General features: G+C 41.3%; 3 protein-coding genes across 4 annotated transcripts in view; 2 read left to right on the top strand and 1 right to left on the bottom strand.

Moving 5' to 3' along the window:
* The window catches only part of LOC311271337 (uncharacterized protein), a gene marked incomplete at its 3' end in the record, with an annotated part of 304448 nt that overhangs the window by 67317 nt on the left and 219283 nt on the right, over nt 1-17848 (top strand). The gene's annotated exons all lie outside the window — the stretch shown is intronic.
* On the bottom strand, nt 3496-8314 carry tmem242 (transmembrane protein 242). Its single transcript, XM_084376850.1, has 4 exons — nt 8198-8314; nt 7416-7516; nt 4704-4841; nt 3496-3777 (listed from the first exon to the last, which is right to left on the bottom strand). Exons 1-4 carry the CDS (start codon nt 8277-8279, stop codon nt 3664-3666), a joined length of 435 nt encoding a protein of 144 aa, XP_084232976.1. The 5' UTR covers nt 8280-8314; the 3' UTR covers nt 3496-3663.
* Nucleotides 7404-17848, top strand: part of LOC311271214 (palmitoyltransferase ZDHHC14-like) — an 18024-nt gene continuing 7579 nt past the window's right edge. For both annotated transcript variants that reach the window (XM_084376798.1, XM_084376797.1), the window contains exons 1-5: nt 7404-7534; nt 9310-10170; nt 12597-12757; nt 15506-15649; nt 15754-15891. In XM_084376798.1, coding sequence (XP_084232924.1) covers nt 9884-10170; nt 12597-12757; nt 15506-15649; nt 15754-15891 — 730 coding nt within the window. In that variant the 5' untranslated portion in view covers nt 7404-7534; nt 9310-9883. The remainder of the gene's footprint in view (nt 7535-9309; nt 10171-12596; nt 12758-15505; nt 15650-15753; nt 15892-17848) is intronic.

The following is a 17848-nucleotide window of genomic DNA, read 5'->3' as shown; positions in this document are numbered from 1 at the left end:
CAGATGTCTGTGAACTCACAGTGGACACAAAAACAATAAACGCACTCCTCAAACTGTCTGACAACAACAAGAAGGTGACACATGTGAGAGAGAAGCAGCCATATCCTGATCATCCAGAGAGGTTTGAGACCAGTCCTCCTCAGCTGCTGTGTAGAACTGGTCTGACTGGTCGCTGTTACTGGGAGGTCACGTGGAGAGGAGAGGTTCATGTAGCAGTGACTTACAGAGGAATCAGAAGGAGAGGAGACAGAGAGGACTGTTTGTTTGGATTTAATAATCAGTCCTGGAGTCTGACCTGCTCTGATGGTCATTACTCTGTCAGGCACAATAACAGACGAACAGTCCTCCCTCTCTCCTCCTCCTCCTCCTCCTCCTCCTCCTCCTCCTCCTCCTCCTCTGTCCCTAACAGAGTAGCAGTGTATGTGGACTGTCCTGCTGGCATTCTGTCCTTCTACAGAGTCTCCTCTGACTCACTGATCCACCTCCACACCTTCAACACCACAGTCACTGAACCTCTTTATCCTGGGTTTGGACTCTGGTCTAGTTCATCAGTGTTTCTGTGTTCAGTGTAGGAGTAAGAGTCTCCTCCTGTGTACAGAAACACTTGCAATATTAGCAGCAGCTGAAATAACTATTTACCCTGTGCACTATCACACACAAACAACTTACTCTGATAATATTCCTATTTCTATCCTCTCACTTTAGTTTAATTTATGTTGTGAAAAAGCCGTTTCATCGTAAAACTGGGGAGATTCTTTTTTGTGGTAACTGAATATGGTTTAATTATTGTGCAGTATTCAATATTGTTCAAGAACACTGACACTGTTAATTAGTTGTTGTGATTTTATTGTACTGCTTGAACTTTTAGTTATAAAATATTGTATGTCAAATGTAATTGTTATGTTAAATATCTCATGCATTATAAACTACTGTAGAAGACTAAGAAAGGTAATGACATGTTCACAGGGAAAATAACACCTAAACTTATTTCCAGGAATGTGTCAAACTGTCTACAGCGGATGGACTTAATGATTCACTGTGTAAATGACTGTATTAGAGATTGTGTTTTGATGTTGCAACTTCAGTCAATCTTGAGACGGCTTGTTTTTTTTTTTTTGAAGACAATAAACCTGCAGTGAACTGAAGTCTCTCCCTGGTCTCATTTCCCTGATGCAAGGTTTTTAGTTTTCAGCATGTCAGTGAGATAGCCTAAAATACATGTGGCTGGCAGTCCAAAATTAATTTGGCGAGCAAGCCAGGAAAAATCTAAAAACTTAGATTCAGGGGGAATAATGAGAGCAGAGAGGAATCCTCAGTTCACTACTGTCATAAGATAAGGTCAACATAATTATCTTTGATATACAGTATTTTCCCACAGTAGCCAGAAGATGGCAACAGCAACAATTAAAAGTTTTGTGTGAAGTTTTGTTAGAAAAAAATTGAACATGTCAGTGTGATATCCAAGAGAACTCCTCCTCAAACTAACTGTATTCATCTTGAAGTTTCCATGTGTTTTTTCTGCAGAGAAAGTGTTCAGTACATATTTGTCATGTAGAGCTGATGATTATTTCTTTATGTGTTGAAACGCTAACAGATGTCCGACCAGCTGGCCGAGCCTTGTTGCTGAAAGTCTTGCACATTTTTGAGTTTGCAGAGTTTGGTGTGTTTACAGCCGAATTCATGCTTCATCAGGTCCATCAGCTAGACGACAAACAAACAACTTTTAAAATGCTTGTTCCCTGAATGGAGTTTGGAATCAATCAGAGCTGTGCTGAGATGACATGACTTACCACTTTCCTCAACGCTATCTCATTTTTTGTCTTGTCTCAGTACGAGTAGATGTGTCATCATACAGCCCTGGTGGTTTGCAAATGGCCACAATTAGTGATTATCCTCTCCTCCACTGCTGTTGATAAATGTCCGGACATCAGCAACGCCATGACATCAGTGTGAACATCAACGCTGACAGGCTTTCATGACATAGTATTATACGAAATGCTCACTTGAGTTCAATATTTTCAACTCACGCAAATTTGCGTCTCTTCGTGACTTTGTCTGTAATCTAGACGTGAATAATTCGCTTCATGTTTGGTTGAAATGCCCCGTTAGTGTGGATTTAGTTTGATTCATTAGATCACAACAGCACACAATCAAGTCACAGACAGAAGCTGATTATACAAAAGTCTTTTAGTAATGTTTAGAGAATAAGATATAACTTCATATAGATTAAAAACATATTCATAGATTACGAAACTCTACAGTTTAGCTGATAACCTGCTGCTGTGTTGTGTCTTTTTCTCTCCATCAGATGTCTGTGACCTCACAGTGGACACAAACACAGTGAACAGAAAACTGTCTGACAACAACAAGAAGGTGACACGTGACAGAGAAGCAGCCATATCCTGATCATCCAGAGAGGTTTGACTTCTGGCCTCAACTGCTGTGTAGAACTGGTCTGACTGGTCGCTGTTTCTGGGAGGTCGAGTGGAGTGGAGGAGTTGATAAAGCAGTGACTTACAGAGGAATCAGAAGGAGAGGAGGCTTGTTTGATGGTGTGTTTGAAAAAAAAGATCAGTCCTGGAGTCTGCACTGGTCTGGTGGTGGTTTCTGGCACAATTATAGAAAACGATCCATCACTACTTCCTCCCCTACACCCCCTCCTCTGGTAGAGTAGCAGTGTATGTGGACTGTCCTGCTGGCACTCTGTCCTTCTACAGTCTCCTCTGACACACTGATCCACCTCCACACCTTCAACACCACATTCACTGAACCTCTTTATCCTGGGTTCAGACTCTGGTCACATGACGTGTCAGCTGTAATCTCAGTGTATCCAGCAGATGGCAGCAGCAGCAATCCAAAGGTTTTTTGAAGTTTTCATGTGTCTTTTTCTGTCTTCACTACATATTTGTGTTGTAGAGCTGATGGTTATTTGTTGTGTAGGCTGTAGACACTTCGGTTGTATTTCAGACTTAGGTTCTTTAGCTCAACTTTAGCATCATGCTAACATTTGCATCCAGTTTTTAAAGGGGAACTGAGTTTAGCAGTCTGATAATTGTGCTAAGACTCAGCTAAGCGTTGAGCTCATTACTATTGTTAATGTTGAATGCTAACATTAGCATTTTATACACAGTCACAGTTGACATTTCAGAATGTTGTTAGCATGTTACCATGCTGAAAGCTAACATTAGCATTGTATACAGTCACCGTTTGATATTTTTCTTTCAATTTCACAAATTTGTTCCTGAAACATTTAAGCTGTTTTCTAAAGTTTTCTAAAATCACTTTTTCTTCAGTTTTTCAGCTGTTTGTTTTTCTTTACTTGAAAAACTGTCTTGAAATATCTAAACTGTATTCCAGAAATGTTCATTTTTTTCTAAAAATTTAAATATAAAAAAAACTACTTTTGCAGTTTTTGTTTCTTAAATATTTAAAATGTATTCCAGAAATGTATCTCATTTATTTTAACTTATTTTCTCAAAATATTAAAAGCTCATGTTCAGAAAAACAAATATTTATTGTTCAAAACAGTCGATCAAACACACATTTTTACAAATATACACATTTTCAACCAGTAGGGAACAAACTGGTCTCTGCTGACACGTCAGGAGGTTTTTTTTCAGTCTCTGTGTCGTCTCGTTCGATTGGTCCTCCAGCAGCAGCAGGTTACTTTGACTTGAAGACAGAGTCCCAGTCCATAGGTTCAGACCCAGCTGCAGACTCGGCGGTCTTTGGGATGGATGGGAAGAAGGACTGCATCTTCTGTCTGAACTCTGACAGCTGAAAGAAATGAAGAAGAAACACAATGAAATAACTACAGACGAGGAGAGAAAAAACACTGGTAACTAAGTTTTCTCCCAAATGTGTCTTTTTCCTTCTGTTTGTTTCCAACCTTCAACAGTCACTTCACAGTTAACTCAAAGTTATTACACTCACACCTCAGTGTATATAAAGTTCAAAAGCTGTTTTTAACAGTGAAATAATCATATGTTGTATGTTTTTGAGTTATAATAACTAATAATAAATGCTTTATTTAGCGTTTGCACTCATGATACATTAACATACTTCTGGGTTTGAAAAAACAAACAAACGATTAAATTCCATTAACCTTCATTTTATATCAGAGCTCTTAAAACCTCCAAAAAATTAAACATATAATGTGCAAGTTTTTCTGATTTGGGTGAACTGACCCTTTAATTAGCCGAACGTCTGATCTGGAGACAGTTTGAGGGCCATCGAAGTTCTTGAAATGTCACAAACATTTGAACTTTATTCTTAAAATGTTGTTGTGTTTTTCTTAAAATGTTTCAGGTTTATTGTCAAAATGCAATTATTTTTCTTGAAACTTGATTCCAGCATCACTTTCATTATTCTCATTCTGGATTCTCGTTTCAAACATTTCAAATTTATGAAATTTATCAACTATAAAAACATTTCAACTACACTCCAGAAAACGTCTGTTTTTTTACATTAGAACTTTATTCTTTAAATTTTTAAACTTTAATTTCTTTATAATATTTCCGCTGTATTCTTGAACTCCGTCTTCCTTCCTCACAGTGGACCTTTGTGTTCTGTGTCGTGCAGGTTCAGGTAAACAGTGAACGGAGGTCAAATCAAATGACGCGGCGCTGAAGTCTGGATACTGAACACATGAAGCTCATTTATTGACATGAATGTGTTATCTGATGTGCGACTGCCATACGTACGCTGTGAACACCGAGGACTTTCCACACAGTGAAGCTGAGCAGACCGACTCCGCAGCAGGCGTACAGAGAGCCCCAGCCCAGAGCTCGGAGGGCCAGAGAGGCTCCGCTCTCCGGGGCCGCCGCCGTCGCCATGACACCCTGAAGAAGAACCAGAGACAACTGATCTCAGAGCTGCTGGTGATTCAACTTCCTCATGTGTCGACAAACACGACTTTAACAGTGGCTGAAAGTAACTAAGTACATTTACTCGAGTTTTAATGTACTCACACTTTGAGTATTTTCATTTCATGCTGCTTTACACGTCTACTCTCTACTCTAATAATATATTCTATTACATTTATTAACAGCTGTAGTTACTCTTCAGATTAAGATTCTACATTAAATAAACACGAAACATTTGTTAAACATTAAATCGGTTTACAAACTCCATCTGAACTCCTCACATAATTTAATCTTAAAAAAGCTACATTATAAAATATTAACCAAAAAGACTATTTGTGTATCAGATGTTAGAATATATAATAATAAATCAGTCCCAGGAGCCATTTTACTGCAGAACAGCTTCTTGTGTTTTTGATACTTTCAGTACATTTTTGCTGATAATACAAAACACACTTGTACTTAAGTAGTTAAGTTTTTACAGAGTGCTATCAGAAACTTTACTGAAGTATAGGACCTGAACACTTCTTCCACCGCACACTGAGGTGATCATACTGATCATAACTTCTCCTTCTTACATTGTTGTTTTTGGACTTTTGCTTAGAAAATGTTAATTCTTGGAGAAAAACGAGTCTGCAACACTTAAGAAGCAGAGATAGAAATGTTAAATAAAATTATATGAAGTTCTTAAACTTTATATTTTCAGAGCTCCAGTGTGTGATGAGACATTTTCCTTGGTCACGGCGTTCAGCAGGTCAGATTGAAAGAATTGAGCCGATAACAAACAGAGACTGTTTCCTTTGAGGAAAGTTATTCCTGTTTAAATCATTTGTTAAGAAATGTGATTAAAATGTTTTATTGGGTGCATCCAAATGAAAAGGGGTTTTTTTCCATAATATTTCAACTGGAACAAGAATTTACATTTATTTTTCTCAAAATTTGGAAGAAAAACAAAATATGTTGTTGTGAAAAAAGTTTTGTAACTTCTCACATAATGTCACATTTTGAAGGACAAAAACTGTCAATGTGCAAAAATAAAGAAGAATTATTTTGAAAAAAGTGTCGAAATTTTGAAGAAAAAGACTCAGATTCTTTGAATCTCATGAGAAGAAAAACTTTTCATTTAGATGCACCAGCAACTAATTTCGGTGCATTCAATAATTAACTTTGATTTAATTTCTTAACAAATTATGTGAATGATTTTAACAGGAATACATTTTGAGAAAAAACCTAAACTTCTTGGAATCTAGTTGAAAGACGAGGCTCACCAGGCTCGAGGTCTTCTGAGCCTGATTTTGTAAATCTAATTAATGTTATCAGTGTCCACATACTTCTGGCCACATGGTGTAATAACATTAACGTGTGGCTCAGACATTTTTTATTCCTCAAACTGTGTGACGTGAAGCGTTCTCCTCCTCGCCACATGAAGCTCCAGGTTTAATCTCATTTCACATTTTTCTACTTTTATCTGGGTCCTCTGGGGCCGAGGCCTCGACGGAGACGACAAAGACGAGTCTGTGACGGGAATAGAGTCCAGAACAAGCCCTCCATTGTGCCTCAAGTCCAAGTTTATCCCGCACACAAACGTCTGTGTGCGTCATGTGTAATCAGCTGCGGTGAGCGGTCGATAATCACACAGTTCCAGTTAACAGGGCCGGTTTAAAGGCGTGTCGGGATGATTCACACAGAGTTTTTCCTCTGGACTGTTTTCAGATCGACTTCTGTGTCGAGGCGTTTTCATCAGGAGGGACAGCTGACGAGTCCCAGCTGGTTTTTTAACTTCCATCATTCAATCGGTCAGACGGTCGAAACTACTGGAAACTAACTGTGTAAGAAATCTGAGAAGAACAAGACAAACTGAACGACAGGCAGCCTGCGGTTAGCATCGTTAGCTTCGCACGCACGTAAAAACCTTCTGTCTACGTAAATCTGCCGTCCATCAGAGGACACGTTCAATAAAATACTGTTTTTCCATTTTCTGATACTTTACACTTCAACTCCACTACATGTATTAGATAACTTTAGTTACTTTGCAGATCAAGATGAAGAATATTATTTTGTCTCGGAGCTGAGATTGGTTCAGTTTTTATTAAATTTAGCCTATCGGACAAAATAAATAAAATAATAAATAATAAAATAAAAAGATTATTTATTATTTGTTTGACGCTACACTTTTAAATTCCATAATTTATTTATTTGTTGAATTCATGAATGTGTTTTTAAATGATGTTCTTATTGACGGTTCATGTTGTTTTTGTAAATCACTTTTTGTTTTGGCTTCATCGCGACGTCTCATTAAAAAATATCGCGGCTGAAAATGAGTTTGAGAAGAGAAACAAACTTGTTTTATGACATTTCAGCTCAATTCTTAATTTAGCTACTGAAAGAACATCAGCAAAACAGGAAGTCACAAACATGTAAACAAACTAAATCAGTCCAGTAGAAGCTGTTGATGTCTAATATCTGACGCGGCTCATTAACGTGTTGTTGACCATCAGACACTGATCACTCTGCACTGTGTGACTGTGATAATGTTCACAGGGAGCAGGAGACCTTATCAAACCACTTTGGGCTTTTTTTCTTGGCCAGCGCCAACGTGGAGCCAAATCCTGCGATCATCCCTGCAGACGCCACCGTGGTCAGGAACGCTGCACCTGCACACAGGAAGTCAGGTGAGACGGTCAGGAAAGATGCTGCATACTTCAGAAAATCTTAAATGGACGCTTCCAAAATACCATCTTTTACAAATGTGGTTTTGAACGGAAAAACCAGTGCGTTGAGTCTGAATGTGACTTATGATGGAGATCTACAACACAGCTCAGTTTCAGTACCTGAATATCTCATCACAGACAACCTGCTCAAGCCAGACGTGCTGTTTACACCTCAGCTGTATGCAGAGCTCGATTAGGCACACTAAGAACTTACCAAGCAACATTTACATTGAGATAATTCAAATTTTGATTCAGCCGAATTGAACAGAAGAACTTAATGTTTAAGAGCCATCATTGATCATAATTCATGTCTTGATAAAAACTGACAGCTTTTAACTGTAGGATTTCTGAATGGAGTTTGGCGTCGCAGAATTCTTGCACGACTAAAATAAGAACTTGCCCAAACGGGAGGAAACTACAAATCCACCAGCAGTCACGTTTTTACAGGCTGTCCGGCTTTTTGAATAACTACGGGAACATAAAAATGCCTGATTTTGGAGTGGAGTTTGGTGCAGAGCAGACAGGTCGACATTGCTGTGACCTCAGACAGAAACAGCAACAACAAACAGCTAACTCTGCTAACAGCTACAGTCAATATAAACGACAAGCTAACTGCTAACTTGCCTTTTAAGACCTGCAGCTTGTCTTCATCTCTTTCTGCTCCTTCGACCAGATTCACAGCTGTGTTTTCACGAGCCGCTGTCATGTTGCTTCAGTCCGTCTGCCTTAAGTCACCGGTTAGAAACAAGCTAGCTCGGAACGTAAACGCACTTTTTCTTAAAATCAAATATTAATTTGTAACAATAGAAAATGATGATCTACAGAAGTTCAATATAAGTTTGGGTTGTTATTGTGTCTAGAAAATACTTCACGCGTTTTATTTTACGATTTCAAGTCGAGTATCTTGTTACTTTTTTCCGAGATGGCGGAGAGAGTTTTGGCGACGGAACGACGCAAAGATCGTCTATGCCCGCAGAAGGCTATGGACGAACTCATGAAGAGGTCTCACTCTGTTTCCTAAAACTAGTCGAGTTTGCCATTAAATCAGCTTAATAACTAGAAGCTGAATCAGCAAATACACGTAGTGGGAGTTGAGGTTAAAAGCAGAATAACATGTAAAATATTCAATCTGCTACTTTTTGATAAATAATGTTTTCTACAACTGTTGCTACACAGTTTCAGAGTTTAGAGGACAATATTAAATGTAAAAATATATATTAAAGGTTTTTGTTCCACCTGAAAAACAAAAAGACACTTTGAGATCTGTGATGGGAGCTGCTGATGGTCATCTGCAGGAAGTACACAGATCCTTTATTTTAAACATCAGATGTCTCCATGCAGCTCGTCTGCTGTGATGTTTTAAATCATCTCCAGCTGCTTCAGGTTTTCATCTTACATTTGTTGATGACTGTTGGTGTTTTGTATGTAACCAAGTGAAAATTTCATTTTTTCCAGGAGAAATTGAAACTCAAATGAAAGAAGACGGAGGATTTTCACCCTATTAGAACATGAGGTGGTGAAGCACTTCAGCCTCTTGTGGTCCAAATGAGCATAAAATAAATGTTTTCACTCGGTACCGCTCAGCTCAGATCCAGACACGTGGAAACAAATATGATGAAGAAACAGAGATGTATCGCTCAGTTTCACATGTAGTCCATGAACACAGGACAGAAGGTTATTTAGATGAGTCTCAGAAAACAGATCAACAGATTTCATTTTAAGTTTTATCCCCTCAGGGCTTCCGTACACTTCCCACCGCTGGTCCTGTGCCTCTCCAGAGTGGTCCCTCTCTTCAGTGGAGGATCTGTGCAGCTCTGCGGAGGATCGGGATGCTCTTCACGTCCTCCTCCTCCTCCTCCTCCTCCTCTTCCTCCTCCTCCTCCTCCTCACCGACACAAACCCTCTGATCCTTCAGAGCCGCTGCTGTCTCTCGATCCGGACCCGGCTCAGACCCGGTCCCGTCCGGCTCCGGCTCCGTTCTCCCGGGATATGAGCGCTGGATGATGTGAGGACCTGCGCGGACACGGTGGGGGGGCGTCGTGGTGCTTTTGAAGGATTTTGGACCCCGCGCGCGTGCGTCTGACCACGAGTTGGTGTTTGTTTACGAAATATTACAAAATAAAAGCGGAAGATTCCGGATCAGAAATGTCGGCTTGGTTTTTGTCGCGGCTCCTGACGGAACCGGACCCGCGGGTTCACCTGGGGGGCTGATGAACCTGTGGAGAGCCTGAACGCACCGGCAGCACGCGCACAGCTCTGTTATCGCTCATCTCCGTCGGTGTTCACCTGTCCGCTCACCTGTGAGGACACATGTCTCAGATCCATCATGCGTCCCTGGACCAGCAGCAGCAGCAGGCGGGCCAGTACAACCAGATCTGCACCCGCAGCAGCAGCGGCTCCTGCGCGGCCCCCGCAGAGGGACCGGAACCGTCCTGCCCCGGCCACAGGAGCCGCACCCCCCGCAGGAAGTGGCAGGTGTTCCCGGGGAGGAACCGGTTCTACTGCGGCGGGAGGATCATGATGGCGAGACAGACCGGGGTGTTCTACCTGACCCTGGTTCTGATCCTGCTCACCAGCGGCCTCTTCTTCACCTTCGAGTGAGTGGAGACACACACACACACACACACACACACACACACACACACACGCACGCACACATGCACGCACGCACACACACACACACACACACACACACACGCACTGGGTTTATGTGTTTTGGGGGGTCCTACACATTGGTTGCCAGTTAGATGTAGGGACCCCACAAGTACAGAGACACATCACACACACGCACACACACACACACACACTGTTTGGGGAAATCCCTCCAGCAGGAAGTTGACCTCTGACCCCAGCTGGTGCTCATGAACCTGAGGTTAAACACAAACAGGTGGAGACGTAGTGAAACAGGCCAGGAGGTCTTCACGTGCAGAACCTGCCTGAGAAACATCACGTTTCTGAAGTTTCCTCAGTATCACAGTCACCCAGTGACGGCTGTCTGTACAGTCATGAGTTCACTGCAAACAGGAAGTGCTGACAGCTAATTCTGCAAAGTATTGAAGGAGTTTTGGATTATTATTATTATTATTGTTATTATTATTATTATTATTATTATTATTATTATTCCAGTTGCTTTTCCATTTTAAAACAAGTCTTCAGTTGTTTAGGAGAATGTTGCAAAACTTCACCTGACTTCTTCAGCGTGGGGGAGGAGGTGATGACTGGACTGTCATGTTTGGCCGAACTGCTCCTTTAATCCCTTTTATTTTGATTTGTGTAGTTTCCTCAAACAAATAATCTGAAGTCCTCTTCAGGTCATTAAACTCCCTCAATTCTCAGAAATGTGTGACGGAGTCGATGATCTCTGTGTCCTCGGTGGTGAGGAACCTCTGCACAACAACCACACCGACGCAGGACGTGTGTGGAGTGATAACGAGACTCGGCCTGATCAGGTGAAGGTTTCAGCTGCAGAAGCTTCGTCACATCTGTGAGAAAGTTGTTCCTCCTGCTGACGAGTCGATCTCGAGCCGCTGAGCTGAATCTGAAACTTTATTCTTCTGCTGCAGCTTTTCATTAACGACGTTTTCAATCAATCTGTTGATTAGCTTTTGTCTTCACATGTAACAAGCTGACATCTCAGAATGAAAAATGACTCAAACTGATTAATTGATCATCAAAATAGTTGGCGATGTATTTAATAGTTCACAATTAATCGATAAATCACCTCAGCTGTAATTAATCAGAACACACTGTATAGTTGAAGGTTTAGATTCGACAGCGTCTGCAGAAAATGAATCACCAGTTCTGATAATGAATGATTTCAATGTGTGGTATTAAAATTTAAGCCAAGTTTCTACACATGATGCATCACGGTCAAAATAAAACATAAAAGAAACAAGAAGTCAAGAATCACAAATATCAAACAGGAATTTAAAATATAAGAATATATAACCAAGAAAACAATGATGCAGATTTTGAAAGCTAATAATCACGTTCTGAAAATCAAAAGGCCAAAAGGATGAAGTGTGAAACTAAATCCTCACAGTTTATTTAATGTGATCAACAGAAACAATCCTGCTCATTATAAACTCAAACAACAGATAATAAACAGAAGAACATTTTGTTTCTGTTAAACAAATAATTAATAAAACAAAAAAAGCTTCTCCTGTGTCTCTTTCTTTTTTTCTGACATTTTATAGAATAAACATTTAATTAAATAAACAAAAAACACAGATTTTCAAATTAAAAACTAATTACTTTTCCTTTTTACAGAAGAATCAGCTGATTGTTTCTGAACGTTCTCTTTAAATTTAAAAACTAGACTAAACGGAGACGTCTGAACGGTTTTATTTTATTTTTTCCTCCCAGCAGCCCCGGAGTTTCCCGTTTCCACGGTAACCGTTTCCTGCCGCTTGTGTCACTACGGTAACAGCAGGAGGAAGGTGAACCTGAGACTCTTAAGGTGTTAGAAATCTGTTCAGCACAACTGGTGATTTTAATTTCTCACGTCCAACAAATCTGCAGGTGTGATTCAGAAATCACAGAAATCATTAAGATCCTGGACAGAAGCTGGACATGTTTCTTAATCTGTATGTGTTCGAGCAGACGTTCAAGTCTGGAGGAGTTACAGCCGGGAGAGAAAGCTGTCAAGCCAGAGACCGCTGTTCAAGACTGCGTTTCAACATTTGTAAGCGTGAAACCACAGTTTTTTAAATTATTTTTACAAAACCTAGGAACATTTTTCAGCTTAATTATCGTGACAAAACAGGATATTTTTGACAATACTCTGAGGCAAAGCCAAAACATGACAGCTGTGAAGCCAGATACCGCTGTTCAAGACAGCGTTCCAACATGTTTAAGCGTGAAACCACTGGATAGTTTAAACAGTTTTCGTGGTGACAGACAGTATTTTAAGGTGCCTAAACCTAACCAGAAGCACAGTGATGTCACAAATGACATTCAAACAGAAATGACTGTCTGAGTGTTGATGTAATTGTCATTTAGTTTTTGTTTTTGTCCTCTGCAGCTGTCCCTTCCTGGCGTCCAACCTGACCCCGGCCATCCCGGCGGTCGGCGGCGTCCTCTTCGTCTTCGTGATGGGGATGCTGTTCCGGGCGAGTTTCACCGACCCCGGCGTTTTGCCCCGAGCCACGCCGGACGAGGCCGCCGACCTGGAGAGGCAAATCGGTAACCATGGAAACACACACACACACACGTGAAATCTTCTCCTTCTTATGTTTATACTTTTACGTCCTCAGTGTTGTCTTCACTCAGCATCAGGATGTTGTCGGACTTAACACCAGCAGCCTGAACTGACCAATCAGGGCTTGTTGTCTCCATGTGGTATCTCTACATGTAAACAGAGGATTACTGTTTAACAAAATACTTTTGGGTAAAAGAAAAACATCATCAGGACGCTGCTACATGTGACTGAGCTCTCCGACTCTCAGTCTTTATAAAAACCGCTGTAGTTTACAGGTCCCCTGACCCCTCTGGGCCCAACTGGGCCGAACTTTCACAGTTAGCATGTAAAGATGTGCAGATAGTATAGTAGTAAAGTAACGTTTAGCATGGGGCGTTGTTTTAGCATGTCAACAGGCATAAAGTTAGCACAGGAAGGAGAAAACACCGTAAATTAGAAATAATTTAAAGTGCATTACATACTGCATATTTAAAGATGCAGTATGTAAGAACTGGCCACCTAACTGTGCTGTGTTAAGCCTGTAGCTGCTGTTAGCTTGTTAGCTCAGTTAGCTGTGCATCTAGCCAGGCCAAGGGCTAGCTGGTTAGCATGCTAACCTTGTTTGATATTTCTACGACACAAATCTTAAACATAATGTCAAAACTGTTTTTTAATCTTTTCAGTTAATTTCTGAATGTTTTAAACAGAAATTCTTACGTATTGCACCTTTAAGTGTAGCATGAAAAGGGAAACGTTCTCAGGTACTATTACCTCAAAACTCTACAGTATGTGAGTAAATGTACTAGTTACTTTCCACCACTCTGTCACTTTGATATTTCAAAGACGTCGTCAGTCGTTTGTTGTGGAGACTTCGGATCAGCTCTTCTCACTGAGAGCTTCAGCTGCTCACTAACGATCCTGAGTCGTTACAGGACGTCGCTCTCCACCTCCAGTCACTGTGTGTTCAGTCACGTCATCTCTTCAGTTTCAGACCTCTGCGCTGTCACAAATGCATCTCGACGAATCGTTTCCACAGAAACTGAACGTCACCGTCGAAGCTTTGATCTATTTTCAGAGACCTCTTTTTTATTTTCTCTTCTTTGTTTATTTATTTATTTTCTTGGCGGATGCAGAATGTGTGGAGCGAAGGAGCTGTCAATCACCCACAGCCGGGGCTCGGAGAACGACCAAATATGGGAGAAGAAGCTGGATGTTGTGGAGGAAGGATGGAAATAGATGGCAGTTATTTATTTTCCACGTTGTGTTTGCTGATGGAGGTCAGGAATCTATTCAGTGACGCGCAGCTTGAAACGACATCCTCACTTCCTGTCTGAGAAGCAACACTGAAGACGGACAAGAACGTTTTTCCAAAGTCACTCCAACATTTAACAAGTTAGACTGAAAGCAATTTTTATACATGAACAGAAGATCCAGTAACTGTTTAATGTTAAAACGTGTCTCCGTGAAGCTTTTTAGCTTCTTTCAGCTCCAAGTTTTGGTTTTGCAGCAAATTTTCTGGTTCAGTCTCTTTTCTGATTCGATGCTATCGGAGGATTTGCTCCTGGTGCAGTGATTCCACATTAATTTTTACACCTGGCCTTACTACGTGAAGGTTAGCTTAGCATTAGGTTAGCATTTTGTAATTGTAATAGGCTGGGTAGCATTTTGAGTCTGAGTCTGGTCCAGAGCCTTGTTGATGTTGTCAGACTCAGCTGCTTTGTTTGTTTGTTACACTCTTTGTGTTGTGCTTCATTATTTGTTTGTTTGTGTTTTGTTTTTAGACCCGGCATTGTTCACTTGTCTGTTTGTTTGTTTGTTTGTCTGTCTGCAAACTCAACACAAAGAACAAAGGTCGAGTCGTTTTAATACATTTTGATGCAGATGACATGTTATCAGGACGTCGACTGATATCTGATTATCAGATGCTTCAGGCTGAACTGTGTCTGCAGGAGAAAACAAACCAGAGCAGCAGTTTCTTCATGCAGTTTGTGTGATTTGTGATGCAGCTCCACACGACTTTCTTCCCAGAAGGCTTTGCAGCTGTAAATCCTGTGTGCTGAGAAACTCCATGAAATTTACAGACTGCAGTTTATCTCAGCGAGCAGAAACGCTCTCTGCTGGGCTGTGGAGGTTTTTACAGCCCTGATTGTTCAAACACTGAGGTTTTAATTACGTTAACGTGTCTCCTCGCTGTGAGAGACAGGTGTGAGGAAGGACACACCTGTGTCTCCTCTCTCCTCGCTCGTCTCCTTGAGGGGCTGTTAAGGGATTGGACGATGCTCCGTGATGGCGGAGGGGAGGTGATTTCCAGGTCACGGGAGGAGAGAGGAAGCAAGGAGGCATAAATTAGCATAATGAAGCTCTACAGCTGCACCAGCTGCCTCGTGATCGTTACTGTTAGTGAGTTAAATACAAATAAAGTTTGTCCTGAAGGTGGCGCCGGAGGAAAGGTCATGTTTAATCAGAAGGTTTATTGACTGTACGGTGGCTGTTTTAGGACATCTCAGACTGTGGAGGCTCAGCAATACTGAATGCTAATGTTAGCTTTAGCATCATCATTATGAGCCACAGTTACACATTCTGTTTGCTGTTTTCATTAGCTCTGCTTTGCACTGATACTGGTTAGCTTAGCATTAGGTTAGCATTTTGTCCATGTAATAGGCTGGCTAGCATTTTGAGTCTGAGCCTGGTCCAGAGTCAGAACCGGGTTTGTGTTTTCAGACTCTACATTGTTTGTTTGTGTGTGTTTCCAGACTCGGCAGGATGCTCCAGGCCGCCGCCTCGCACCAGAGAGGTTCTGATCAACGGGCAGACGGTGAAACTGAAATACTGCTTCACCTGTAAGATCTTCAGACCTCCTCGAGCGTCTCACTGCAGCCTGTGTGACAACTGTGTGGGTCAGTCTGAGTCTGTGACGTGACGTCACTTTTATATCTAATTATTATTTTATTATCACGTTGAGTCTCATCGTTAACAGCAGCTGTCACGTCTCCTCCCTCAGAGCGCTTCGACCATCACTGTCCGTGGGTGGGGAACTGCGTGGGACGGAGGAACTACCGCTTCTTCTACCTGTTCATCCTCTCGCTCTCCTTCCTCACCATCTTCATCTTCGCCTTCGTCATCACTCATGTCATCCTCAGTGAGTAACAGCTCCTCCTCAGTCATTAGCAGCTGCTGCAGCTGTGATCCTCTGCATTGTACTTTTACTCAAGTACTGAAGTATTTTCTCTACATGCCACTTTATACTCAGCATCGTTTGTTTGTTTGTTATTGTTTTGTTGTTTTCTTTTGATGCCACCGTAAACTTCAGCCTCAGGAGATTTACAAATTAAGACTTTGACGCAAAACATAAACAGAGTTTATAACATTTCTCACTGTGTTCAGAACTTTAACAAACAATCACTGGAGAAAATCATCTTTTTCAATCATCATTAGTTGCAGACGTTTATGAGAATATAAGAAGTTTCCGTTTGTTTCAGTTCCTGTCAGACTCTCCGACACAAACACGAGTCAGCTGAAGTCAAATGATGTTACGGGTCAAAGCAGCGTCTCTGTGGGGACGTTTCTCTGAAACATGATGAGTTAATGTGGCTGTCGAAGCCTTCGTGTCGCAGCTCTGCAGCAGATTCTCATCTGAGTAATGGACGACAGCCCCGCCCACTGACCTGTGATTGACAGGCTGAGGCTGCGGTCTGTTCCTGTTTCCTGTCGCTGATCGATCAGACGGCTGCTGACTCGGCTGCTTCAGGCCTTTAACATACGAAACCCTGATGACTGAGACCAGAAACAGTTTGTCAGATTTGTACTGTTTCTTCAACAAACACCACAAAATATATAAACTCAGTCATCATCTCCTCCACGATGATGATGATTTCAAAACATGTCTGAGCTTCACAGTCAAACAGAGTTGCAGCATTCTGCTAAACAACTGAAGTTATTCACACCCTCAACGTGCGGTCGAGCTCGTGCACGCTAACACTGTTAGCTCAGCTGAACTACCTGATGCTAACACTGTTAGCTCAGCTGAACTACCTGATGCTAACACTGTTAGCTCAGCTGAACTACCTGATGCTAACACTGTTAGCTCAGCTGAACTACCTGAAAAGTTTTGTGGACTACGAGTCTGAACTCTAACGTCAGGCGGAGGAGATCTCTCTGATCGCAGCTCTTCTACAGTTGGTTGCCGCCTGGAAGGACGTTCAGAAGCGATGGTGGATCTCCTTCCTGTTTGTTCCCGCCTCGTGTCGTTGACCTCGTTCCCTGCTGATGTTGTTTTGCTGCCTGCAGGACCAAACTGTGGAGAATCTGGAGCCTCAGGCTGCTTCATTCAAACTAACAAGCAGCAGCCTGTCTGAGACGAACACGTGTCTTCCTCTCAACACTACGCCGCTTGTTTTCTGTTTTTAGCAGCAGAGCTATAAAAAGATCCCGCAGAGCGTCGGGACTTTGATGTAAATGTAAAGATCTGTGACTCCGTCTGCTGCCGGGTGCAGCTCGTCGCTCCTGGTGTTCACTGCATGACGAGGAGCTCACAGTGAAATAGTTCAACTTGATTAATTAAAGTGTTGAATTCACTGTGAGTACTCACGGTCCACAACGAGCTCCTGTTTTTCTCGTCCTCTCACTTAAATCTCGTCCTTTTTTACTTTATTTTTATCAGCACGGTCAAAAATGTTGCTGCTAATCCGACAGATGGAAACATGCTGACACCAACATGTCTGTAAGAAACACAAAATGTAAAGACGTCAGATTTTTTTCAGATTTCTGAGAGGAAAGTAAGAAAAATCATCCTGTTGATCCATTTTCAACTTTAGAGGTCTTTTAATTGACATTTAGCCATTTTTTAAGTTTTCCATTTTATCTGGGAAAACAAATGAAAATGGGATTTGACAGGTGATTTTCTTCGTCAGCGCAGGAAAACAAAGTTAAAATTATGAGAAAATATTAATAACATTGGTTTTTTTAATGTGTATAAGTTTTGGTAGATGAAATCTTGAGAGCTCCTTTTGTTTTTTAGAGAGACGAAGTCAGAAAAAACTTCCCGGTGATTCATCGAAGTTTATATTTTCATCTATGAAAGGTTTTGTCAGGTGATC

The sequence above is a fragment of the Pagrus pagrus genome (genome assembly GCF_965226575.1).
Source record: "Pagrus pagrus genome assembly, chromosome: 16".
Lineage (NCBI taxonomy): Eukaryota > Metazoa > Chordata > Actinopteri > Spariformes > Sparidae > Pagrus > Pagrus pagrus.
Note: the sequence above shows the minus strand (reverse complement) of the source record. Positions and strands in the feature narration are given on the sequence as shown.